Genomic DNA, 23,572 nt, shown 5'->3' on the forward strand with positions numbered 1-23,572 from the left:
TGGCACGATAGCTTGGTTGGTAAAGTGAAGCTATGCAAACAGGAGGTCCCGAGTTCTAGTCCTCGGACCCGCATGGCAGTTGTCGATTGGGATGCCAGTACTGAGGAGGTAGAGAAGCAGATGCCTAGGGCTCACTGTCCAGCTGGTGCTGCCTTCTTGGAAGGCTGAGGCCAATGAGAAACACTGCTTCAAACAAAGTAGACAGGGCTCAAGAGACAGTGCTGATGTTTTTTCTCTATACTCCACACAAATGTACCCATACATGGACACATACAAACATACACACACACATGAACACACACACACACAAAGACTCTTCACTCTGAACCCTGGTGGAGAGGAGACAGAATGTCTCACACTTTCCCACAAAGCTCAGACACTGGGCCCTTCTGAAATGATAGACCTGAATCCCTGAATCTGAGCTTGGCCTGAACAGATTCTGTACAGATCAATATTTCACAGAACCAATCATGCAAAGAATACTTTCAGGGAAAGTAAATGAGTTGTTTAATTCAATCAAGAGTTCCCACCCATATCCTTGAGTCTTGTTGTACCTCTGCCAGGAACCAGGCAAATTCGTGAACCTATCCTATCTGGGATACAGCCCAGAAATGTCCCCTGAAGAACCACACAGTAAAGTACATTTTGTAGCAAGTTGCAAGCCAAGAAATTGCTACTTCCCTTGTAGTAGGGAGTATAGAAGTGTCCTGTGACATACTGAGGCTTTTTACATCATAAACAATGGCTGTAAGATGGTAGGAAGCCTTTCCCATTCATCAACCCTGTGAGTTGAGCAGGAAGTTCCCAGGTTCATTCAGCAACCTGGTCCATCTCTATGTTGCAATTGATACGGAGTCAGGACTTTTGGCCAATTTGTCAGCAAAGGAAGCTGTTAATGAGGAGGTTTTCAGTCCATAAATATTCACACATCCACTGGGAATCGGTTTTGCTTCATTGTTTCTAAGAAGATGGATCCAGAAGATTGCATCCGATAAGCATTTGAAACTTGAGAACCTGTGTGGACGTCTACAGTGATTGCCTGCTAGCGAATAGAGCACAGAGAACTTCTTTTCTCATTGACACCAAAGTTTGGCAAGAATTTCAGGCTTCTGTGTGATTCTGAAGCCTCTTCACAGCACCAAAAAGACCTGACAAGCAGACAAAAGCATGTGGGGCTGGGGCATGGCTGTGTTGGTAAAGGGCTTGCTGCCATGCAAGTCTGAACACTTGAGAGTTCTATCTCCAGAGTCCCCATAAAAAAGCAGGGCACGGTGCTGAAGAGGCAGGGATGGGAGGACACTTGGGGCCCTCTGACAATTCAATTAACCCTTCTCTGCAAGCTTCAGGCTAGTGAGAGACCCTGTCTCAAAATCACCAGGTGGACAGCAGCTGAAGGGTGAAACTTGAGGCTGTCCTCCTGCCTCTACATCCATACACATGCAGGCATGTGCACCTGCACACACATGTACACACACACACACACACACAGTGGGTTGATAGATTCTGCATGTTCGTCAACCCAATTGATCACGAGAATGTTCTTTACTTCAATTAACGCATCCTACTTACTTTGAGCCTGAGGTCACTGTCCATTAAAATTGCAAGAGCCCTGGGTATGAGCAAGTACTGAGCTCTCGCTTTGTCCCCAGCACCTTAAGCAAGTCGTATTGCAGGAACAGACAGACACCACAATATATTTCAGATGCTGTGAATGACTCCAGCGAGCTAGTTACAAGTACTTACCTGCTGCTCTTAAAAAGACCTTGAGTTCAGATCCTAGTTCTAGGGTGATGTGATTCACAACTGCTTGGCATTCCAGCTCTAGAGAATCAGATGCCCCCTTCTGGCCTCCATGGACACTACATACAGGTAGCATACTTTTCACATGATACACAGACATTAATTAAAATAAAATAAATAAAAGACAAGGATAATCTACCTTCATGATAAAGATATTTTAAAAATATTTAATGGGATCAGTTCTTATAGCAAATCTATGAGCTTAATGATAAAAGTATCAGGAATTCTGTTGGGTATTTAGTCAATAAAACCATTTGATCATAGGGCCCAAGTCCCAATTTTCCAGCTCTCCCTCAATGATTTAATACATTTGAAGACTTTTTTGTACTATTATTATTAAAATTTAAATTTATTTTATGTGTATAAGAGTTCTGTCTGTATGTATTGTGTGCACTATGTGTGTAAAGTACCCACAGAAGCCAGAAGAGGTCATTAGATCCCCGAGAATTGAATTACAGACAGTTGGGAGCCACCATGTGGGTGCTGAGAACCACATCCAAGCTTTCTGCAGGAACAGCAAGTGCCCTTAGCACTGATTCATCTTCCCAACGCCTGCTATATTATTGTAGGGAAGCTGGTTAAAATACCAGCAGACACTGCTGATCCTGTTTCCTTAGCACACCTCTTTTAATCACAAAAGCTTAAAGGAGAATAAAAGGAAAAGACATTACTGAGATACCCTATTGCCTGTGATACTTGCTTTTGAGAAACACTCCAATATGACATGTTTATTTCATATTCTCACTCAAAATGACTTTATTATATTTATTAATAAGTACTTCACTAATAAATGAAACCCTTGTTCACACTTGAGTAGGTAAGGAGTATAAAAAGGATTCTTGCAAGGGGGCATTTGTGGGTAAAACTAATTTGGTTTTAATGCCTTTTGCTAGTATATTCAAAATCCATTCTTCCAGTTAAAAAACAACCTGAGTATTTGATTTATGAGTATAAAAATACACAATGTTTATAACTAATAATGTCTCTTTGATAGATTGTGTACAAAATTTTCTACATTTATTTCCCCTCTTAAAGAGCATCAAAACCAGACATACTGACTTTTAGGTTTAAATTTTCAGGACTTCAGAGATGGAAACAGGAGAATCAGAAGTTTATCTCCTTCCTCTGGTATAGCAAGTTTGAGTCAAGACTGGGCAACATGAGACTCTGAGTCCAAGCACCTACACACAATCCCCCAACAATTTTCAAATGGAATAATTAGATAGGGGCAAGAATATGGCTGCATGAGTATGGCCTCTTGTAGTGCAAGCACAAGGACCTGAGATTAGATACCAGAACTCAAAATGGCAGGCTGGACATTTGCCTATAACCCCAATGCTGTGTGCATTGGAGACCAAGGATCTCAGGTTCAAGGGCCTCCAGCCCAGATTCTGTCTCAGAGGAATCAGGTGGAGAAAGACATACAGCAGGACATCTGACATCCTCCTGCGGCCTCCACATGTATGTTCATGGGCAAGCTCACCCACTCAAACATATGCACATGTTCATATAGCACACACATATCACCCTCACATACAGAGAGAAATAAAATACAATAAATAAATAAATAAATAAATAAATAATGAAAAGCATCTCAAGGCTCACCATGAGTTCTCAACCTGTGAGTCTCAACCCCTTTTGGGGGTGGAAGAATCCTTTTACAGGGGTCATCTAAGACCATTGGAGAAAACAGATATTTATGATTCGTAACAGTAGCAAAATTAGGTACAAAGTAGCAACAAAAAAACATGAGAAACTCTATTAAATAGTCTCTGCATTAGGAAGATTGAGATCTAGTTAGTTGTCTAAGTATTGTTGCCTTGATTCCTGAGTGAATGCAAAGTCCTTTCCTACGTCTAGATACTGTAGGGTACCACCAATGGTTTATTCTAGAAGTTTCAGCATTTCAGGTTACACATTGAGGCTTGGCTCCAGATTCTTTTGTATGGTGACAGGCACAAGTCTAGTCTCTTACTTCTACATACAAACATCCAGTTTTCCCACTACCATCTTCTGTGTTTTTCTAGTGTATGCATCTTATCAAACAAGGAATGGATACAGTTGCATGTTCTCAGGTTGGGGTCTTCTCTTTTGCTTCGTTAACCTCCATGTCTGCTTTTGTGCCCCACTGTCTTTGTCACTATAGCTTTGCAGTGTATCTTGAGCTCTGGGGAGATGTTGCAACCAGCATTGCTTTCTTTACTCAGGACTGTTTGTCTATCTTGAGGTCTTGTGTGCTTCTATGAATTTTAGGATGATTTTCTATTTCTGTGAAGGATGTCTTGAAGATTTTGATTGGGATCGAACTGGACACCATTCTGATTAATTTTGCCCAAGGTCAGGAAAGAGAGACTAAACTTGTCTACCACATTTGTAGAATAATATACAAAATAAATTTAAATTCAAGAGTGGACACATAGTCAAGTTACACATACCCTTGGCTTTTCTTTCGTAATGAAGTATAGCATTTGGCAAGTGATTCCAAAACTGCATTATAATAAAACAATAATGTCAGCTGTTAGTTGTATGGAATCTGGCAGTAGATGTCAACTTTGTGAAATAATTTTTATGTTGCATAATTGGAGTTTATATGTATTATATGCTTTGATACAGACACATGTACACACACACACACACACAAACACAAACACACTTGCATACATGCATATGCCAGGGGTTCTAGACTTTAGAACAGATGATGTTTGGGGATGAATAATCAATCATTGTGAGGAAAATTGTTTGTTATAGACCGTATTTGTGACAGCAAGATGGAAGGCAGAGGCAGGCAGATCCAGCTAGGTGGACATACAGGATGAAGTTCCAAGCCAATGAGATACCCCACTTCAAAAATGGAAACCACACAGGGAATGACACTGTGGGTCATTCTCTCACCTTGACACTCAGGCCATACACATATGCACTCACTCATGTGTCTACACACATGAACATACACACAGGCACACCAAAGTGCTTAAGAAAATTTTAGGTATTTGTATGATTGTCTGTGCTGTGTATGGCATGTGTTTGCAGGTACTTGAGGCATCGAGAAGAGAGCATGAGGTTCTCTGGAGCTGCCTGACACAGTGGCCAAACTCAGGTCCTCTATAAGAGCAAGCAAGTGTCCCTGAACTCCAAGTCTCCTCACAGTCACCGAAGCACTTTCTGATTTGGAATTTTTACTTATGATTATTCCAGTAAATTATTATAATGCATAAATTGTGTACCCTATGCCCTGGAATGCATTATAGATACAGAACAGAAGCGTGGGAGGTGTAAAGGGTCATGTGGATCTGAGGACATGGACTCAGTGGGTAGAGTGTGCAAGCATGAAGATCTGAGTCAGGGACCCTGGTTGTTGTTAACCATTCTTTAATTTAAATGTAAATTAGTCCTAGAGACATGGAAAGTTAGCTTTCAAAGACTTTAGCTACTTGCTGCATGCAATTCCTGTCTGCACAGATTGCAGAAGTGTGACATGATATGGCTCCACTTTAAGGTGTACTCTTGAAAGAAAGGATTCAAGAACAGTAAGTGGGGGAGAGGAGTCCATGTGAAGGGGACTCCTAGGGCTCCGTGGCCCCCAGTGGCTGTTTACCACTCCCACGTCCAGTTGGTGGGTTTTGTTTTGTCATGGCTGTTTTGTTTTATGTTTGGGTTTTTTTGTTATTGTTTTTGTTTTTTGTTTTTTTGTTTTTGGTTTTTTTTTTTGGTGGGTTGGTTAGTTTCGTTTGTTTGTTTGTTTTTCAGAAATCACTATGAAACATTTTGTACAGTTAAAGGGAATTAGCCCTGTCATAGCCTTCTGGATTTCAAAGTATACTTCGGGGAGTCATTCTGTTCCTACAATTTGGTTGTAAATTTATCAGAGTAGCGGAAGTTTAATGGTTGTCCCAAGAGATAGGAAATGGATCTTGATGCTTTTTATTCTTTCTCAACAACAGTCCTTTAAAACCTCGAATTCTTTTCTGTTGCTGTGACAAAACACCATCACCAAGAGCAATTTACATAAAAAAATGTTTATATGGACATGCTGTGATAAAACAGATAAAACACCATCATACACACACACACACACACACACACACACACGCCAGTCACTTTCTATTGCTGTCATTCATTCACTATTTCTGTCATTCATTCACTATTGCAGTCAGTCATTCACTGTTGCTGTCATTCATTCAGTATTGCTGTTGTTCATTCACTTTTGCTGTCAGTCATTCACTATTGCTGTTGTTCATTCACTACTGCTGTCGGTCATTCACTGTTGCTGTCAGTCATTGACATAAACTGCCTGACTTTTAAGCCACTCATGTTCTCTGTGCTAAAAATAGTTCCATATATATAAACTCAAGGTGATATTTCTTCTAAAAATATAGTGACAGAAAGACAAAATCAGACTGAGGACAAAATAAAAATTGACCTTCAGCTATATTTTTAAAAGTTATGTTAAATGGTTCCTATTTTAAAAACCAGTTGCATAAATCAGTCTATGAAATAGAATATATAGTTTGACCCTTGGGTGTCTTGGCATGAAACATTTGGAGGAGATGGGCTGGAGGAGTTCACCATTCTTCCTTTCTTTCATTTACATGAGTAATTTTCTTACTTTGTGTTTTTTGATGCCCTTCTCATCTTTGACTTTAGCAATTCTGTGATTTGAAACATGAGGCTTAAATAGATGCCATATAGAAAGGGCTCTAAAATGCTAAGCTACTTACATGGAAGCTTTGAGACCAATCAGTGACTTTAGTTCTTTAGGAAATTGCCCTGCCACACCTCTGCAAGATACAGTCTTGGTCTGTTTGAATTTGTTGTAGTGTATTGTGATGATTCACAGTCAAAGGTCCATGCCCTGTGACAGTGGCAAAGCAGAACCAATGAAGGACATTGTTTAATCTCCTGTTTATTGCTGGAGTGATGGCTCAGCAGCTAAGAGCACTTGCTGCTCTTCCAGAGGACCCGAGTTTGTTTCCCCACACCCAAGTTTAGTATGTGCGTTCAGTGCAAACGACTGCCCATGTTTTGTTGGATGTGAAGAGTCCCATGATTTTGTTGGGAAATGAATGAACTTTCAAAGATTTCAAATTCATTTCTAATTCTAGCAGAAGGACAACAACAGAGATTCTTTTCTAATGTTCAGTTGTCAATACTGAAGCTTGCAGCAGCAGCAGCAATGGAGACAGAGCCCAGCACAACCACCTGCAGCCCAAGAAGTTCCCTGACCCTTTAAAAAATTCCAGGAGGGGCCTGAGTACAGTAAATTAGTCACCCTGTTAAAGCAAGCTAGCTTTAAAAAGTAACCACCATTTAAAACTTACATAAAGTTTTAAAAGTAAGCAAAAACATGCAAGTTTATTTCCTTAATACTTTCTTTCATTTTTTAAAAGAAGTTTTCTTTATAAATGAAATCATAAGGTGGTTTTATGAAGTGTACTATTTATGTTCCAGGATTAGAGATGTAGAGAGTTTGACATAGTTAAACTCAAGGCTGCAACTATCCAGGCCCTAGGTATGCCTGGTCTGTGTCTAACACCCTGGTTTGCAATGCCCTTCAAAAACAAGAGTTGTCTTTGCAGGCCATCTTTACCAGTTGTGTGGACTTGCTGAGTATCTGACAGCATCCAGCAAGAATGTACTCCTTCCAGTGTCCTTTTGTTTGATCTGTCCTCCTATCCTGCTTCACTTGAGGTGACTTCTGCATACTTTACCCAAACAACTGTTGTCATTCTTACTTCTGGGTTGTGTCACCATCTCCTCCCTCTGATGACAGGAAGAAGGACTTTATATCATAGCAGCGGTGGCTCACATGGACCAGATTGCTCATCAGCCTTGAGACCATTGCTTGCTTTTTAGAAGTATTAAAGGCATGCTCTACGGGATTTTTCTTTGCAACTTAAACACTGAGCAAATCCAGACATCCAGAGTTGCTGAAATGAAAAACATGTCTCCTCTCATGCTGCCATTTGCCCAGTGAATGCTTGTCAGACTACACATTCTATATATTTCAAGGAGACAATGTCACCCTTAATGTGTTGGCAAAGGCTGTCACAGAGCACTCTGAAGTCCAAGGCATAAGTACATCTGTGGGGACAGATTTGACAGCCTATATTGTGGGTGCTGGTTTGCCTTAACAATCGTAAAGTTTTCCTTCTTTTCTCTTTCACATTTTCCCTTTGTATTGCACAATACGAAGGAGATTTTGTTGACATTCATTCATAAGCACCATGGCTGACAAACACCCTTCTTTGTTGTAATAACTAATACTTCAGACCCTCTAAGGTATCTGTCCTTGATAAAGCACCTTCAAAACTTCATTTCTCCTGTAGGTTCCTGTCAATCACTTCCAGTTAACTCACTAATTGTGAGCATCTTCCATTCCCTTGTGATTCAACAACTTAATGTTCTTGATAACTTGTGAGGATTCTCTGTTCATTGGACGTTTTTTACTGACAATAAGCAAATATTCTTATAAAATTTCTCCCAAGAATCTCTATAGCATCATTCGTTTATCTACAGTAACTCATCTGTTTGGGGAATCTTTCCCTCCTATTGTTTTTTCACTCTGTGCTTGGTCTTGCTATTTACAATTCCAGATTATGACAAGTCCCTTCCCACTCTTCTGTGTGATTGGCAGATTTCAGGTTTATAGGCAGACACAGTGCACCAGCAGCTGCCATCAAACGACTCCCCATACGCGGCTTCCTGTGAAAGAAGTCTCTGAGAGATCAGACAATCTTCTCTAAATTAATTCCAAGTGCAGGCATCCTGTCCCTCTGTTCTTATCCTGTGAGAATTTTGATGGATCTGTCACAGGCTTGCCCACCTCCCTCACAGACTGCTTCCCAAACAAAACCTCAAGTCTGCCTCTCATATAACACCCCAGGGAGAGGGCAGCCTCCTGGGCATGGGGGAGGATGGATCTCACACACACACTGTGGTCTTGATTGTGGATGTTTGTATCTGTTCCTTTATGTGAGTGGTAAGACTGATTAAGTTGAGACATTTCTGGAAGTGTGGCAGGTGAGCCCTGGGCTGGAAGGACGAGGAGGCCACCTGTGTTTGAAACTCAGGAAGAGAAGGAACTCTTGTGCCCACGCAGGGTTAAAATGCTGAGAGAATGCCACATTTTAGTTAGAGTTAGAGAAATGCATCAGAGCTTCTGCTTGAGTTCTGAGAGTCTTCTGGAGTTTATCCCCAGGGGACTTAAAAGGATTAGTTCTTAGAGGATTCACAGTGAAGGTATGTTTTTTTTTTTTTAAGGAAAAGAAATAAATTGCTTTAGTAAGGAAACTCAAGGAGCAGGAAGAAAAGTAGTGTGTCTAAATTCTAATGTGTATACCTGTTTATAAGTATGAATTGAAGCGTATATATCTTGTCATTTGCACAAGAATCCTGTGTAAAAATAATAAAGGAGAAGAACACCGGGGAAGGACACCAAATGTTGGCCAAATGTTCAACTCTGGATTCCACATGTACATACACATGTACACACTGACACTAATAAGTATACCACAACCACTGTCAGTACTATAACCAGCATCCCACATACACAAAACATGCATGCAAAAACAAGCTAAAATTTTAACATATATATATATGTATATACATGTATACATATCTATAATACATGTATATATACATATATATTAGCTTTAAAATATTCAATATCATTTCTTATATCAAAAGGTTAAATCAAGAAAAAAAATTAAGAAAAGCTCAACCAGGAAGTAAGATACTGAAATAGTAACCATGATCCTTAAATAAGTCATATAAGGCTTTGATACATCCTTATCCTGTCAAGAAGCTCACATGGGCCCCCTTACTCCTCTCCCCAATCATAAGGTTATATTGGGGTAAGCAAGAAATGCTTATTTAAGTCACAAATAAATGGAGTAAGCCACGGGCCTAGAAGATGGCACAGCAGGTAAAATCACCTGGCACCATGCCTGACAACAGGAGTTCATTCCCTGAGTCTCATATGGTAGAAAAGAGAACCAACTCCTGCAGGATATCTCTTAGCCTTTATACATATGCTAAAGTTTGTATGTACATTAGCATGTGTCCAAACATGTACACACACACACACACACACACACACACACAACATACTACATACCACACAAAAATTTAAATGTAAAAAGTAATCAAACTGAAATATTTTGATTCAATATCAAGAAAAATGAGAGGATTTCTATGACTATTCCCAATTTTCGATCAAAGAAATATATCAGAACAGTGGGAGAAGGGGTGCATAGAATTTATTTGAAAACACCCCTAAAGGTAAAAGTCAGGAGTATTAGACACACTACATATCAATTATATCACAGCAAAGGGGATTGCTGGTGCCAGACATTCACACATAACCAGAAAGATACAGCCAGGCACCAGACCATCCAAGTCTGAATTTATTCACTGTTTACTGTGAAAAGCAAACTCACCAAAGGTTGTATTTGCTCTTGAGAAAGAACATTTTCTTCCTCGTGGAACGTGTTTTCAGATGGACATTGTATGTGCTTTTAGGGTGCTGTGATCACACCCACCATGGACCATCCCATGTCAATGCAGCCAACTAACATCGTGGGTCCCCTGACGCAGCAGATGAATCATCTTTCCCTGGGGACAGCAGGAACGGTGAGTGGAAGAATTCAGTTTGTTTCCTGGGACTTGAGAAGACACCATGTGCAGTTTTCCTTAGAATCACAAATATGCTGCTAGGCTCATACAGCTGTCATGTTCCAGCATGAACAAGCTTGCATGCAAGTTCAATCCCAGGGAACACTCACTCACACGGGCAAGGATGGGGGTCCTGTGGCATTGCCTTTAGACTTCAGGCCCTTCTCGTTATGTGATACAGTGAACTAAGTGCACCGTAGCTCTTTCTGGAAAGGGACCCTTCTGCCTACACATGTCGATCTGTACCTCCTGACCATATTTGTGGGCTGTTTTCCTTTCCCCAGATGTTTACCAGTTGACCCACTATCTTTCCCAATTCCTTCGCACATAAGAGGGCAGTTTCAACTGTAATCAGTGTAAAGACTTTTTATTCACTCTTAATGTCTGAAGTAATAGGAAGTCACTAAGAAGTTGACCCGGTTGAGTGTTTATTTCTCCTGTGGATGTATTGGCATAGTGACTATTGAAGAGAAGGAAGAGAATCTGACATGTTTAATCTTTTCTTAGAGTTATGATGCTTTTGACTACTCTTACTCTCAAAAAGTGTATTCTCATTCGCTTCTCTGTTGCTGTGATAAAAAGCAACATGGAGAAGAAAGGGTTTATTTGGTTTACAGGTTACAGTGCATCATCAGAGGAAGCCAGGACAGGAGCTTAAGGCAGAAACCTGGAGGCAGGAACTGAAGCAGAGACCATAGAGGAACAATGCTTACTGACTTGCTCAGTTAACTTTCTTATGTAGCCCAAGCCTATGTGACTAGGGAATAGCACTGCTCACAGTGAGCAGGGTCCTTCTACACAGATTTACAATTAAAAAAATGTCCTGAAGATGTGCTTACAGGCCAGTCCAATGGAGGTAACCATCCCGAAATTGCAGTTTCTTCTTCCCACTTTCCACTGGTGTTAAGTTGGCAACTAAGATGAGCCATCACATGAACTGAGAAAAAAGCCAGTAGCACACTTGATCTCTATCTATGACATGCTTGAACTCACTGGCAAAGCTTTGTATTTTTTAAGAAGTCCCTCTGATATTTGCATCTAATACACCCTAGAACACTAAACGTGTATTCAACATCACTAGCAAATGTAAGCACCATGGACTGACTACCAGCAATCACACCTTAGTGTTTAGTGTGCACCCTAGCACAGGAGATCTTGTCTTCTGTAAAGACATGGAGAGAAAGGGCATAATTTCTTTTAACTGACACAGGTTAAACAGCATAGAAAGAGCCCAGGATCAGGACTCAAGAAACCCTGATCTAATTGAAACCCTGAATTGTGCCATTTAGGACATAAGGATCTCAACCTCCCCCTCTGTGGTGCAAGATCACTCACTTTGACATGTGAATACCTTACACTTCTGACTGTGTTTTTAAGCTTATGTGTCTCTTTGATACTGTCTCTATGGGTCTCATAGAGGCACTGTGTAATACTAATATGCTTTATGGATATTAACTGTGGATGGAGGACCTAGAAAAATGACTCCCTTTATCCAAAGGATGTAGAGGAAAATCACATACTTCCAAGAAAGAACTTTAGTTTTTCATAAGCTATACACTTGTTCCCTTGTAATGTGGCACTGGTGATAAGTTACCTGCCCAAGAGTCAGAGCTGGGTCATAGAATTACATGAGGTTATACCATGGTAAGATTACACCATGGTTCAGAGCATTTTCATTGGGGAGATAGTTTCAGAATAATATTTGTACAGCTTTTAGTTAAGTGTAAGGATGATTTGTGGTCTCTTTGCGTATTCCTACTAAAGCAGATTCCAGATACAGGGTAGGATGGCCCAGTGCTTCTCAGCTCTCCATGGTAGTCCTCTCACTCTCAGGTTCTCTGTTGATTGAGGATAAGTGAGAGTAAAGAATGAAGGCTTATTGTACTAAATGGCAATCTTAAGTGTGATGTTTACCTGTAAAAAGTGAGCCATAATTGGAAACATAGGAAGAAATCTTTTATACTTTTTACCCATTTGACTAAAAAGCCAAGCCAGTTTCATTGCTAACACTTCGATTGCCAATGAGTAAAGACACAATATGTCCCTGACTCCTAAAAAAAGAAAAACAAAACCAAACAAAACCAAAAAACCCGAACAAACAAACAAAAACAGAAAAAAAACTTAAAAACCCCAAACTGTAAAAAGAAAATAGAATAGATCTCAAATTATTGTAGTTCTTAATTTAATAAATTATTTTACATTGTATATCTAAGACTTTTCAACTGGAACAGAATCAGATCGGACCACCACTTTTAACCAGTTGGCAACTGCCAAAAACAATCATTTAATGATTTACTGTGGACCACAGTAAAAGTAAAAGACTTTAGTACACAGACTCTATTTTTAATGTCAAATTTCCTGTTACTTTTTTCTTGTTTTCATTGTGTGCTTTCACTATTGCAAGCAAACAGTGTTTAGTTACAGTATAAGGATCATATAATCTTAATTGTTGGCAATATGACATTAACATTAGAAGTTGGCGACTTGATACGGTTTTTGAGAGAAGAGCGAAGACACATTATTTTGTTGATTCATTCAATACTGTAATTGAGCACTCTCAGTGTCTCGAATATAATTATTTCTTTGTTAAACCCCCTTCCTCACACCTTGTGCCATCAGATACTTGCTTTAATATGACTTCTTTTAATTGGCATTTGCTGTGGATTACCCAGTTGAGGTTGATTTATTTAATTGACTTTTCCCACCTAAGTGGACCCATCTCACATCTCCCTTACTGGCACTTGGGAGATTCCAGTCGACTTAGGAATGGCATCAGGGTCCAAAGCCCAACTTGGTTTTGTGTTGGCCGTGCATGTTTAGGCCATGCTTCACTTCCTAGATTCATTTCTTTTATTACAAATTGAGAACAGTAATACAGTATACATCCTTGAGATGTTGTTGAATGGCAGGATACACAGCAGCCCTTATGTACTATGTGACAGTAGGTACTTAACAATCAAACCATCCTTAACCTGGTGTGAGTTTAGGTTACCATAATGGATGCACCACCCTATTAAACCAAGGGGTATCACTTAATTCTTTAACCTGTCCACTGTGTTAACTGCTAACATAATCCTCCAGGGTTCCAAAGCTAATGTTCTAGTCATGTGAATGAACGAACTTGATGAAGTTAAGCAAATTGCCTTGAACATACAGAATCAAGGACTCTCTGTATTGACCACATTATACAAATATACATGACATTGAAATGATAACCCAGAGGGATTTCCACTTCAATGTAATACCTTTTCCTGGGTGTTGAACACCTAACAGATGGAGATAGCACTTTGAGTAGCCAGGAATATGAGAATTTTGTGTAGAGAGCAGAACCATGAGCCATTTGCCATCAGCTATTGCCCCATGGGTACACAGATCCAGGATGGTCTCAGTGTTCAATTTGTTTTTAATATAAGCTGTATGTAAAATATTCATGTATTTAGATATCTGGCCCTGTTTGTCCAATAAACTCCCAGATTGTACCTGGTTATCTACCCCTTCTCTCTGACTATTCCTCTGTCCTTCCTTTTGCAAGCTCAGATAACACCTCACTACTCAATCTATACATGCTTTCCTTCAGCAATCCTGCCCACGTGCATGGTTCCCCCACACCATCTACCCCATTGAAGACTCTTAAATCGAAGTCTTCAATGCTAGTCTCAGAATATCAAATGCATCTATCTGGTCTCCATGGAGATCCATCTTCTACATATCAAAGTCACTACAACTCACATTCATGTCCTGGACATCCTCAAGCTTCCTTTCAGCCCTACCCTTCTCCTCTTCTGTGTTCCTGTCCTGTTTTATTTCAGGTCAAAATTGTGATTGTCTGCCTAGTAGCCAAACTCTACACTTGGGACTCAACATATACACTGTCCGTCTTCCTCTCCTCCACATGCCATTACTTTAAGTCCCAGGAATTAAATCCTAGACATTTGTCAGATCTACCCTGTCTTCCCCCTTTCTTGGCTTCCTCTGGAGTGTTGTGTCAGTCTCCTAACTGTACCTCCAGCTTTCAGTCTCAAAAGTCCACAGTTCATCCTCCACTCTGTCATCTGTACTATGTGTTAGTCACTTCTTGTCAGCATGATAAAACCTCCTTACCAAGAGCAACTTACAGAAGGGAGACTTTGTTTGGCTTAGAGTTCCAAAGGAGGAGTCCATAATGCCAAGGAAGGTGCAGCAGTCAGTGGCAGGAGCAGGAACCAGTGTGATCACATTTCCGTCACACACACAAGAAGTTCAGGGAGAGACCAAGAGGCATGATGAAGCTCTAAATGTTCCACACCTGCTCTGAGTGGCCTGCTTCCTCCAGCAATGTCCTGCATCCTGAAAGCTCCACAATTCCTTCAGTGTCACCAACTGGGGACAAAGTGTTCAAATCCCCGAGCCCGTGGGGTACATTTTTCATTCAAACCTCCATTGCTGTATACTGGTATCTCTCTCCAACGGTCTTCAGAGACTTTTAGACCTCTGAAGCTCTTGGAAATTTTATAAAAAGTGAGAATTAGAACAGAAACAGTCCAGGAGTAGGTGGACTCCCAGGGCATAGTGCAGTGAGATTTAGAAGATAATTCAGGGTAGGTACTGGTCAGGCTGCAGAACAAGGAGCTAGAGTCGTACTGTCCTGTTCAAAACAGAGATAAGGCCACTAAGCACCCTATTTTCCTTTTTACGATTGTGACAAAAGGAGTCATGTTGAACCAATGCATACTTACTTTTTGATCTTCCAAAAGGCAGGTATATTTCATCTCAGGTCACCTCAGATTTTAAAATAATGTCGTCTAAAGAATTTCCATCTGGAATTTTTCTCTTCAAAGTGTATTGGTTAATTCTGTACACAATTCTAAGCTGGGCTGAATCTATAGGCTTTAAGCTAAATGAATTAGATGCAAACAAGGCACCTATTTTATGTCCCAGCTCTAACTTTGAAGGATTTTTTTTTTACTTCTCCTGCTTTTGTTTATTCTTTCTCACAGAATTCCTTCGATGAAAGCAAAGCCCCATTATCCATAACTTTTTATCTAGTTGCTGGGAGCTTTAGCAGAAGCCACCTGAGACTTGAGTGTGTTTTAAGAACCTCGATATTGCATGAAAATCTTGTTTTACAACTTTCTTATCTCCTTTTCATTTGTTCAGCTGCTGGTCACTAGTGGCTTACAATGTCACTGGGATCTGCTGAAAGAAATCAAAAGATGTTGTTCAGCAGGCTCCTTATCTCCCATGCAGGTTACCTTCCCCAGGCCTCTTCTGCACTGTGACATCATCCAATTTCCATGGTGTCAGTATTGCCATGCACAAAAACAATCCTGGAACTGTAGTCCTGATGAGCCAGAGTTTGCTGTCATTCTCCAGGCATGCCACTTCTCCACTGCTCCAAAAGTCTGATTATTACCAGATGAAAATATCTGTTATTCATTTTTTCCAACATTAGGCATAAATATCAGTATTGAGATGGAGAATTATAGAAGTGAGCAGAAGATCTTACATAGAATTATGACTCAGTAAATATCATCATAAGTGATAAATAGCTTCATAAATACTAATGAATAATTCCTTAAGTGAATGCTCAAGAAAAAAAAATAGCAGCCAATTACAAACCAATACAAGACAGAAAATGTAGATGCAAAGGTTGTGTTTTTTTAAATAATTCTTTAATTTTAACGTAAAAGTTTCTTACAGGGAAGTTTTCTCATATGAAGAATGAATGAAGAGTTAGGGGCAAGTCTGTTAGGGGTGGAGAGTTATTTATAAATATAAAACCTTTACTTCTAGGAATATGGATCTTGAGTTCATATAAATTAATATCATTAAAGAAAGATGAGTGAGTTGGGAATAAAATAGGACATGGAAAATTGAATAATATAATCAAAAACTATTATTGCTATAATTTTGCAAATATGCATATAAGCATACACACATATCAGATAAGATAAATAACCCACACACTATTTATAAACATGGAAGAAAATTAACTTTGACAGTGCTTTCAGATTGTACAGCATCAGTTAGAAGCAAAGTGTTCAACCAAACACTTCAGCACACATCCCCTGATTGTCAACTTTCAATTTTGAGAAGGTGGTGAATGGAAGGATTGTAAAATAAAGGAGACGAATGTTATGCCTCAAAATACTTGTTGTGGTATTATAGACAGCATCTAGTACAGAATAGTTAACCAACCACTATCCATTCATCCACAGACCCAACAGTAGCACAGCACAAAAGCACAGCAGTCTCATACAAGTAGGAAAAGCATTGTTGATACGATAAGTCAAACGACAGGTCTGTGAACTTGCTTCTGTGGAACACAGTGTAACTCTGAGGGGTTACTTATAAAGCAATTCTGTCAAGAAATTCAAATTGGGTGGAGTCTGGAGAGGTGGCTCAGTGGTTAAGAGCATTTGCTGCTCTTCAGAGGGCCTGAGTTCAGTTGCCAGCACCAACATTAGATGGCTTATCTTCCTGTTATCTTCAGCTCTAGGAAATCTGGGGCCCCCTTCTGGCATCCATGGCTACTGCACACATGTGCAACTAAACACATACATATAGATTAAAAATAAAATCAATCTCAAAGGAAAAGGGTACAAAACAAGTGTGTTTATTTTTCAAAACGAGATTGAAGTCGTTTCTATTCTTGTAATTTTGTTTGTATTCCTCAATTGCTAAACAGTAGCCAGTATTTACTATATCAGTATCTAGGCTTCTATTTATATTATAATTACAGATACGTGTATATTGTAACACAGTATAAACATTAACTCATGGTTTTCTAAGTTTTGGGTAGTATCTTGAAGTTTTATGGAAAGGTGTCTAGGAACTAAGATCACTGTTACTAACATCTTTGGAATTGCTATCAAATTGACTCTGCTTCACAGTGGGGCTGAGAGTCAAGTCAGTAGGCTGCTGGTCTATTTTGTGAGACCAGGCCACTCATAACTATCATTTATTTGCATCTGATTCGGAGCAATGCTTCCTTGTTCTTATCACCCTAGTTGCTTTTCGATGTTCACAGCCCTCTTCAGACATGCTATTCCCCCAAAAGAATGATTGTCATTAAACTAGGAGGCAGAAATGTGAATGAACTCAAAAGTTTTTAAGTGCATAAAAATGTACAGTTAGGGGGTCTAAGCTTTTAAAGGGCAATATAGGTCATAGGAATAAAATAAGAGTTCACATATTGCCATCGATGCCTTCATCTTTTCAGAGACCTGGGAGTGGGCTCCTTGTTCTCAGTTCTTAGAAGGTCAGTTGCAACACAGGTTCTGCACCACTTTTCTGGTTAAGGGCTAGTTAGGAATGGGAAGAAACGTAGGAGGATATGAGAAAGGGGGCCAGAGAGGGCTGCAGGGTGTGGGTAGACATGACAGAAGTTACATGTGCATGTATTGGAATGCAATAAAGCCATCATTATGTATAATTGCTCTGTACTAACAAAAACACTACAGAGAAGATCATGACTGAGCTGCAGGTGTTAATGCCTCTTTGTCATGTTAAAGCAGCTGATATAGTCTCCAGCACCCCCCCCACACACACACATCCCTGGATTTGCAATGACTACTTATAGTGTATCTTTCTCTACATTTTGCCACCTCCAATGTTATGACACTTTGAAAATAGCCATTTATCCTCTGTTTCATAAGATATAGCCTTGGTAACTACACACAAGGTTCCTCGGCCTGGAGCAGAGAGTGTTCTGTGTTCTGCCCCTGGTCAGGATGATAAAAAAAAAATAGTAACTTGAGCTTTATAATACATTTAATTCATATGGTGTAAGAACATGCAGAACTTTTATTAATCACCTCTACAGTTACTTCTTTTATTCTCCATTGCTACCACACTTGGATGCCCTCCAGATGAGCTGTCTTGTAAAACTATTAAAACATCTGGGGAAGACAAGAGCCTCCCATTGATTCCCAAAGGGAGCAATCAAACAGACCAAGAGGAAGATGGTGATGTTCAGAGACCAATGGGTCCCGGTAGCATGCACAGCCAGCTGATACTGGAGTCTAAGAATCAACTTTCCTCTAGAGTCACAGTGCCTGGAGTGCTGGCAGAAAGGGGGTGGGGGCAAGTGACTGTGGGGCACACATTGGGCCCTTCCAACCTGTAAAGCTAAGACTCTGTTTTTATTTTCCTTTGGACTTCATTGCAATCTTTCTCATGCTCTTTTTCATTCCAAGATTCAATCCCAAGACAGAATTATGGTACTTCACCAGCTGTTATGTCAGGTAGGAAAATCTAATTCCTTTCAGACTTAATTGGAGGGGAGAGATGGAGTTTGCCTGGTTTTCTCCAAAACTCTCCAAAGCAGTGATTCTCAACAGGGGCTGGAGTGAGAAGTTTGCATTTTATTTTGGCAAAGGGAGGGGTGTGTAGTTATGAGTCTGTTTCCTAGGACAATCTGGCTTCATGTCTAGAAAATAAATATACTGTCTTTAAAATAAAAGTAAGGTCTCTGAGATGGTTGTCTATGAAAGATATGCAGAAGATTTAGTGAATGTTCTGTGTATCAGTGGGTCTCATGGTTTGACAAGGTCATCAGAATTTCTGACGAGTAGGAGAAAGATTTGACTCTTACCAAAAAAATAAAAGAACACATATTAATTTAAAAAAAGGATTGAGAAGCACTGCTTTAGAGACCAAAATTCCTCAGAAGTCAGAGTTATCCCTTGTGCTTGCTTGGCTCCTAGGACAGGATCTGATGTGTGTATTCAAAAAACAAATTGTTGAATGAATCAAAACTTCAATTCTTTTCTAAGACATTGTATTTGGGATATCAAAAGTGACACTTCTGATATTCCATTTCACAGCAAGGTAGCAGAAGTTGCTTTGAGGATACATGAGAGTCTTTGGCATTCAATTGGCAATATTTAATTGATTTGTAAAGTTAATGGTGCAATTTGGAGCTGAGCACATGTATGTAAAGAAGTTGGTGCTTTAAAAAAAAACTTTTGAAATGCATACTTTGCTTGCATCTGAACTTTCACTTTTGCTTTGTTGAAAGAGAAAAATGGGCACAACTGTTAAAAAAAAAGCAATTGTTTTTTTGTTAATTTATATTAACTAATTGAAGAGTAGTAACAAGCATGGAGAACTTGGAACTTTGAGTCCTTGGCATGTTTAGTGGTTAAAGATATTCAGATGGAACCAAAAAAGTTCATCACAAAGAATACATGAAACCTGGTTCAGGAAATGCCCAAAAGAACCCAGGGGGCAGTTGATCCTGGCAGCCAGAAGATGGCTTTCAGTGAAGAGTATCCTACTCAAGGCCCTTGCACTTTAGTGATACAGCGTCTAAGGGTAGCACTTCCTCCTGTCCATGCATCTCTTTAGTTATCCTCATGGCTGTACTCATACCAAAGCTGTCTGATTTTCCTGACTGAAGAGCAAAGAGTCGGCTTCCAACTAGACATCGCTTTGGTACTCTTGGTCTCCATGGATTGCCATTCATTAAAATGTCATGTGCCTACCATTTTAATATGTCTTTTGCATTTAAAACATGTGACTCTGTAGAGGAGACTTGATTTGTTGTGTATACCGTTTTTGTAGCATCTTCGTTTGACAAAAGGCTTATACTTCTCATAATTAACCAACATTAATGAAAAACAACCCCTCAACCAATATTTATTTTCATGAACACAAAGAATTTTGGCCTTGGTGGTATACACCCTTAATCCAGGAATTCAAGAGGCAGAGATAGACACATCTCAATAAACTCGAGGCCAGTCTGGTCTACATGGTGACTTCTAGGCGGCTATATGGTGAGACTCTGTGTGTGTATGTGTGTGTGTATGTGTATGTGTGTGTGTGTTTATGATAATGAATATAACAAGATACATACCCACACACACAAACACATCATATCACATCAAGATGATAGTTGGAAATGTTTATGCTCATGGGTTCCCCTCTATACTAATCAATATTGGCAAGAAACAATGTTTACCTTGGGAGTTCCCATATAATTCCACTGGAACTGTCAAGCAGATAAATGACTTACTAAACATTAATACCTTAAAAGAAACTTAAGCATGTAAGTATGTGTTTGTGGAATAAGAAGTAAAACCACAGAGGAAAATTAAAATCCAAGATATGGGGCTTGTGGTTGTCTCAATCCCTAGAATGCTTACAGGAGGCCCTGAGTTCAGCCCTGTAGCATGCACATTTAAAAAGCTAAACTATGGAGACAGAGACCAGCCAGTCTAGCCAAATAGATGAGCCCCAGATTAATGTAATACCCTACCTCAATAATAAATGTAGATGGATCCCAAGGAATGACATTCAAAGTTGATCCTTATCCCCAAATGTATGTGCATACATGCTTATCTGTACCTGTACACATGTGCACACATCTAAACATAGAGCCCCCAAACACACACACACACACACACATACATCCAATATGATCTGTAGCCAATAAAAGATATATTAAGTTGCCATTAGTGGAGTGTAAAGGAAGGGACCAATAGGACACATATGGAAAACAACACTTTGGGCTATTTGGGCTACTTTACACTTTGTTCATCCTTATAAAATTTGGATGTATTTGGACATATTGTGCAGTTGTCCTCTCCTTAGGCTTATGCCTAAGTAGCACTAGATACACTTTCAGTAAATGGTTGTTAACTGGCTTGTAGACACTTTGATTGGCTTTTGTACAACTGAGCATCTTTTGTCCAACTATTGATGATATTAGGAAAGCAAACTGAGTCTGGTAAAGTAATAACTCTTTTTCAAATGTCCCAATGTCCCAGTATTGAGCAATTTAGTTAATTAGCGTTTGCCAATATACGAGCCGATCAAATTGCTTTACTACACCGGAGTTCAAGATATTAACTTAATTATCCACTAAGATATAATCTAACCTATTCTCGTTCAACATTTCAAACATTATCAGTCTATTTCTGGGTGCTAGGTACTATGCTAAGTATTGAAGATATAAATATGAATAGAAAGCCCTACCTTAGTAAAAAGCCAACATCATAGTTAAATTTCTTTTGCTGTTTTTTTATGATGTTATTTGTGATGATATGAATATTAGAGAGAACCAAGAATGTCAAAAGAAGATTTGAGATACAAACAAGAAAAATGCATTTGAAGGAGGATTAGCAAATCTGAACAGGAGTTTACCAGATATACCACAGTGGAAGGTCTGTTAGGCATACAGCACAATATATGTCAACTCTTAGAATGAAGAATAGTATGAGGATATTGAATGGCAAATAGTCGTTTGAGAGTTGAAGGCAAAATACAGCTTTGACCTACATCACAGTGAGGTCTGTGGGATTCGCATTTTGAATAAGAATTCTTTGTTCAGTCATATGCCATCTGCTTTTGTTGCTGTTGTTTGGTTGTTTGGGTTTTTTTTTTTAATCTAATCTCGGTTGGTAACATACTATGTGTTAGCTTGTGTTCAGTGCTGGCAACAGAACTTCTCATTAGTGATGAAAGACATTAGTTATGAACATCTCACTACAACAATGTTAATCCTTTACTATTGATTGGTCAATTCATAAGTAAACTGTCCAAGTTCAGAAGCTACTTGTATCAGTTTTTGGTTGTGAACACTTGGGAAAACTACTGAACTTCCTGTAGTTCATTACTTCTCTGGGGAAATACTGATCACATGGGGTGGTTTGGAGCACTGAATGAGTTAAGCTCTACCCTCTGCTAAGAACAGATCCAGGCAAAAAATAAGTATTCAAATAATGTTCACTACAGTCACACTAATCATTATTGGCACAATAGATTATGTTGGTACAAGAAGGAACAATGGACATGAACTAGCAGAGGTTAGAGAAAGGCTCCAGGAAAAAAAAAAATCCTCTACATGTAGAAACACAGACACATGGCAATTAGCTAAGTAAAAACAAACCCAAAACAAAATTATAGTCGAACAAAACAAAAACACAAAACAACAACAAAAACAGAGCTTAGAATTCCAGACCAAGGAACAAACTTGTCCTAGGGCTTGCACAAGCAGAGGATGAAATGGTTGCAAAGTTGCAGATGGCTTAGCATGACAGCGATATGGCGAGAGATGGGGAGTGAGGAAATTAGCCTAAGAAGTAGGTCAGCTATAGCAATATTGTCAGATTGGGAACGTGAGCTGTATCCTGATGACAATGGAAATGTTTAGAGTTGAAGGATGACAGTCACCCTGCCTGTAGGATGGAGAATGTCCGAGAAATAGTCAAACAAACAAAACAAAACGAAACAAAAGAAAACAAAACAAAACAACCCTAAAAACAGAAAAGGGCCAAATGCACTGAAGAATCCAAGGAAGAAATCATGGTGGCAAGTTATCACATTCTGGGAATGACCATAACATTGACTGTTAGTGAGTTTGTGATAAGTGACAGATTTGGAATACCCTGGATGTTGTATAAACATTTAAGTATCAGGATAGTCGTCAAATTAAGAAAGCATAAGTCTTTAACTCTCACAACCCAGTGGCCCACCATTCCACTCTTCAGGAGCTAAGCTGAAGAAGGATCACATTGGCTAGGGAGGTTAATTTCTCTGCTGAATGTACTGACTTTAAGATGTCTACACACATGCCAGTGGAGAGGTTGATTACTGTTTCAGTGAGTGTATCTATCTTAACCACTATTTTTATACGGTAGTGAAGTTTGTGGTTACCTTCATGGGATTTAGCTCCATTGCCAGGACGAATGGGCTTGGATTTAGGACAAGTAGGCAGAGCTCTGAAAATAAACCTAGGAGCAGAAAATGGAGCCCAGGATGAAAATTGGAAAAGGTACCATGAACGCATAATACTGCCAGGTAAGAAGGACTTTCTTACCCCTGTAACAGACAAGGCAAACCAGAGGTTTCAAATATGTCACGAGCAAGACAACACAACATGATTTTATTAAACATGATCCCTAGTGAGACAGGAGGTGGTTCCACAGTTAAGATGCCCTTTACAAAGGACCTGGGTTCAGTTCCCAGAACCTTTGTCGGGTAGCTCACGCCACCTATAACTCCAGTTGCAAGGTATCTGAAGCCCTCTACTGGCCTCCACAGATAATTTTACACAGCCACACAGACATACACACACAGCCACACACACAGCCACACACACAGCCACACACACAGC

At 39.6% G+C, this 23,572-nt stretch overlaps 1 protein-coding gene across 3 annotated transcripts in view; it reads left to right on the forward strand.

The window, feature by feature from the left end:
• The window catches only part of Rbms3 (RNA binding motif single stranded interacting protein 3), a 656,597-nt gene that overhangs the window by 593,603 nt on the left and 39,422 nt on the right, over positions 1-23,572 (forward strand). For 2 of the 3 annotated variants that reach the window (XM_028767340.1, XM_028767343.1), the window contains 2 exons: positions 10,321-10,431; positions 18,651-18,698. In XM_028767340.1, the coding sequence (XP_028623173.1) occupies positions 10,321-10,431; positions 18,651-18,698 (159 nt within the window). The remainder of the gene's footprint in view (positions 1-10,320; positions 10,432-18,650; positions 18,699-23,572) is intronic. The other variant, XM_028767342.1, reaches the window with a different exon arrangement.

This window comes from Grammomys surdaster, unplaced genomic scaffold (assembly GCF_004785775.1).
Source record: "Grammomys surdaster isolate TR1022 unplaced genomic scaffold, NIH_TR_1.0 172, whole genome shotgun sequence".
NCBI classification, from domain to species: Eukaryota; Metazoa; Chordata; class Mammalia; order Rodentia; family Muridae; genus Grammomys; species Grammomys surdaster.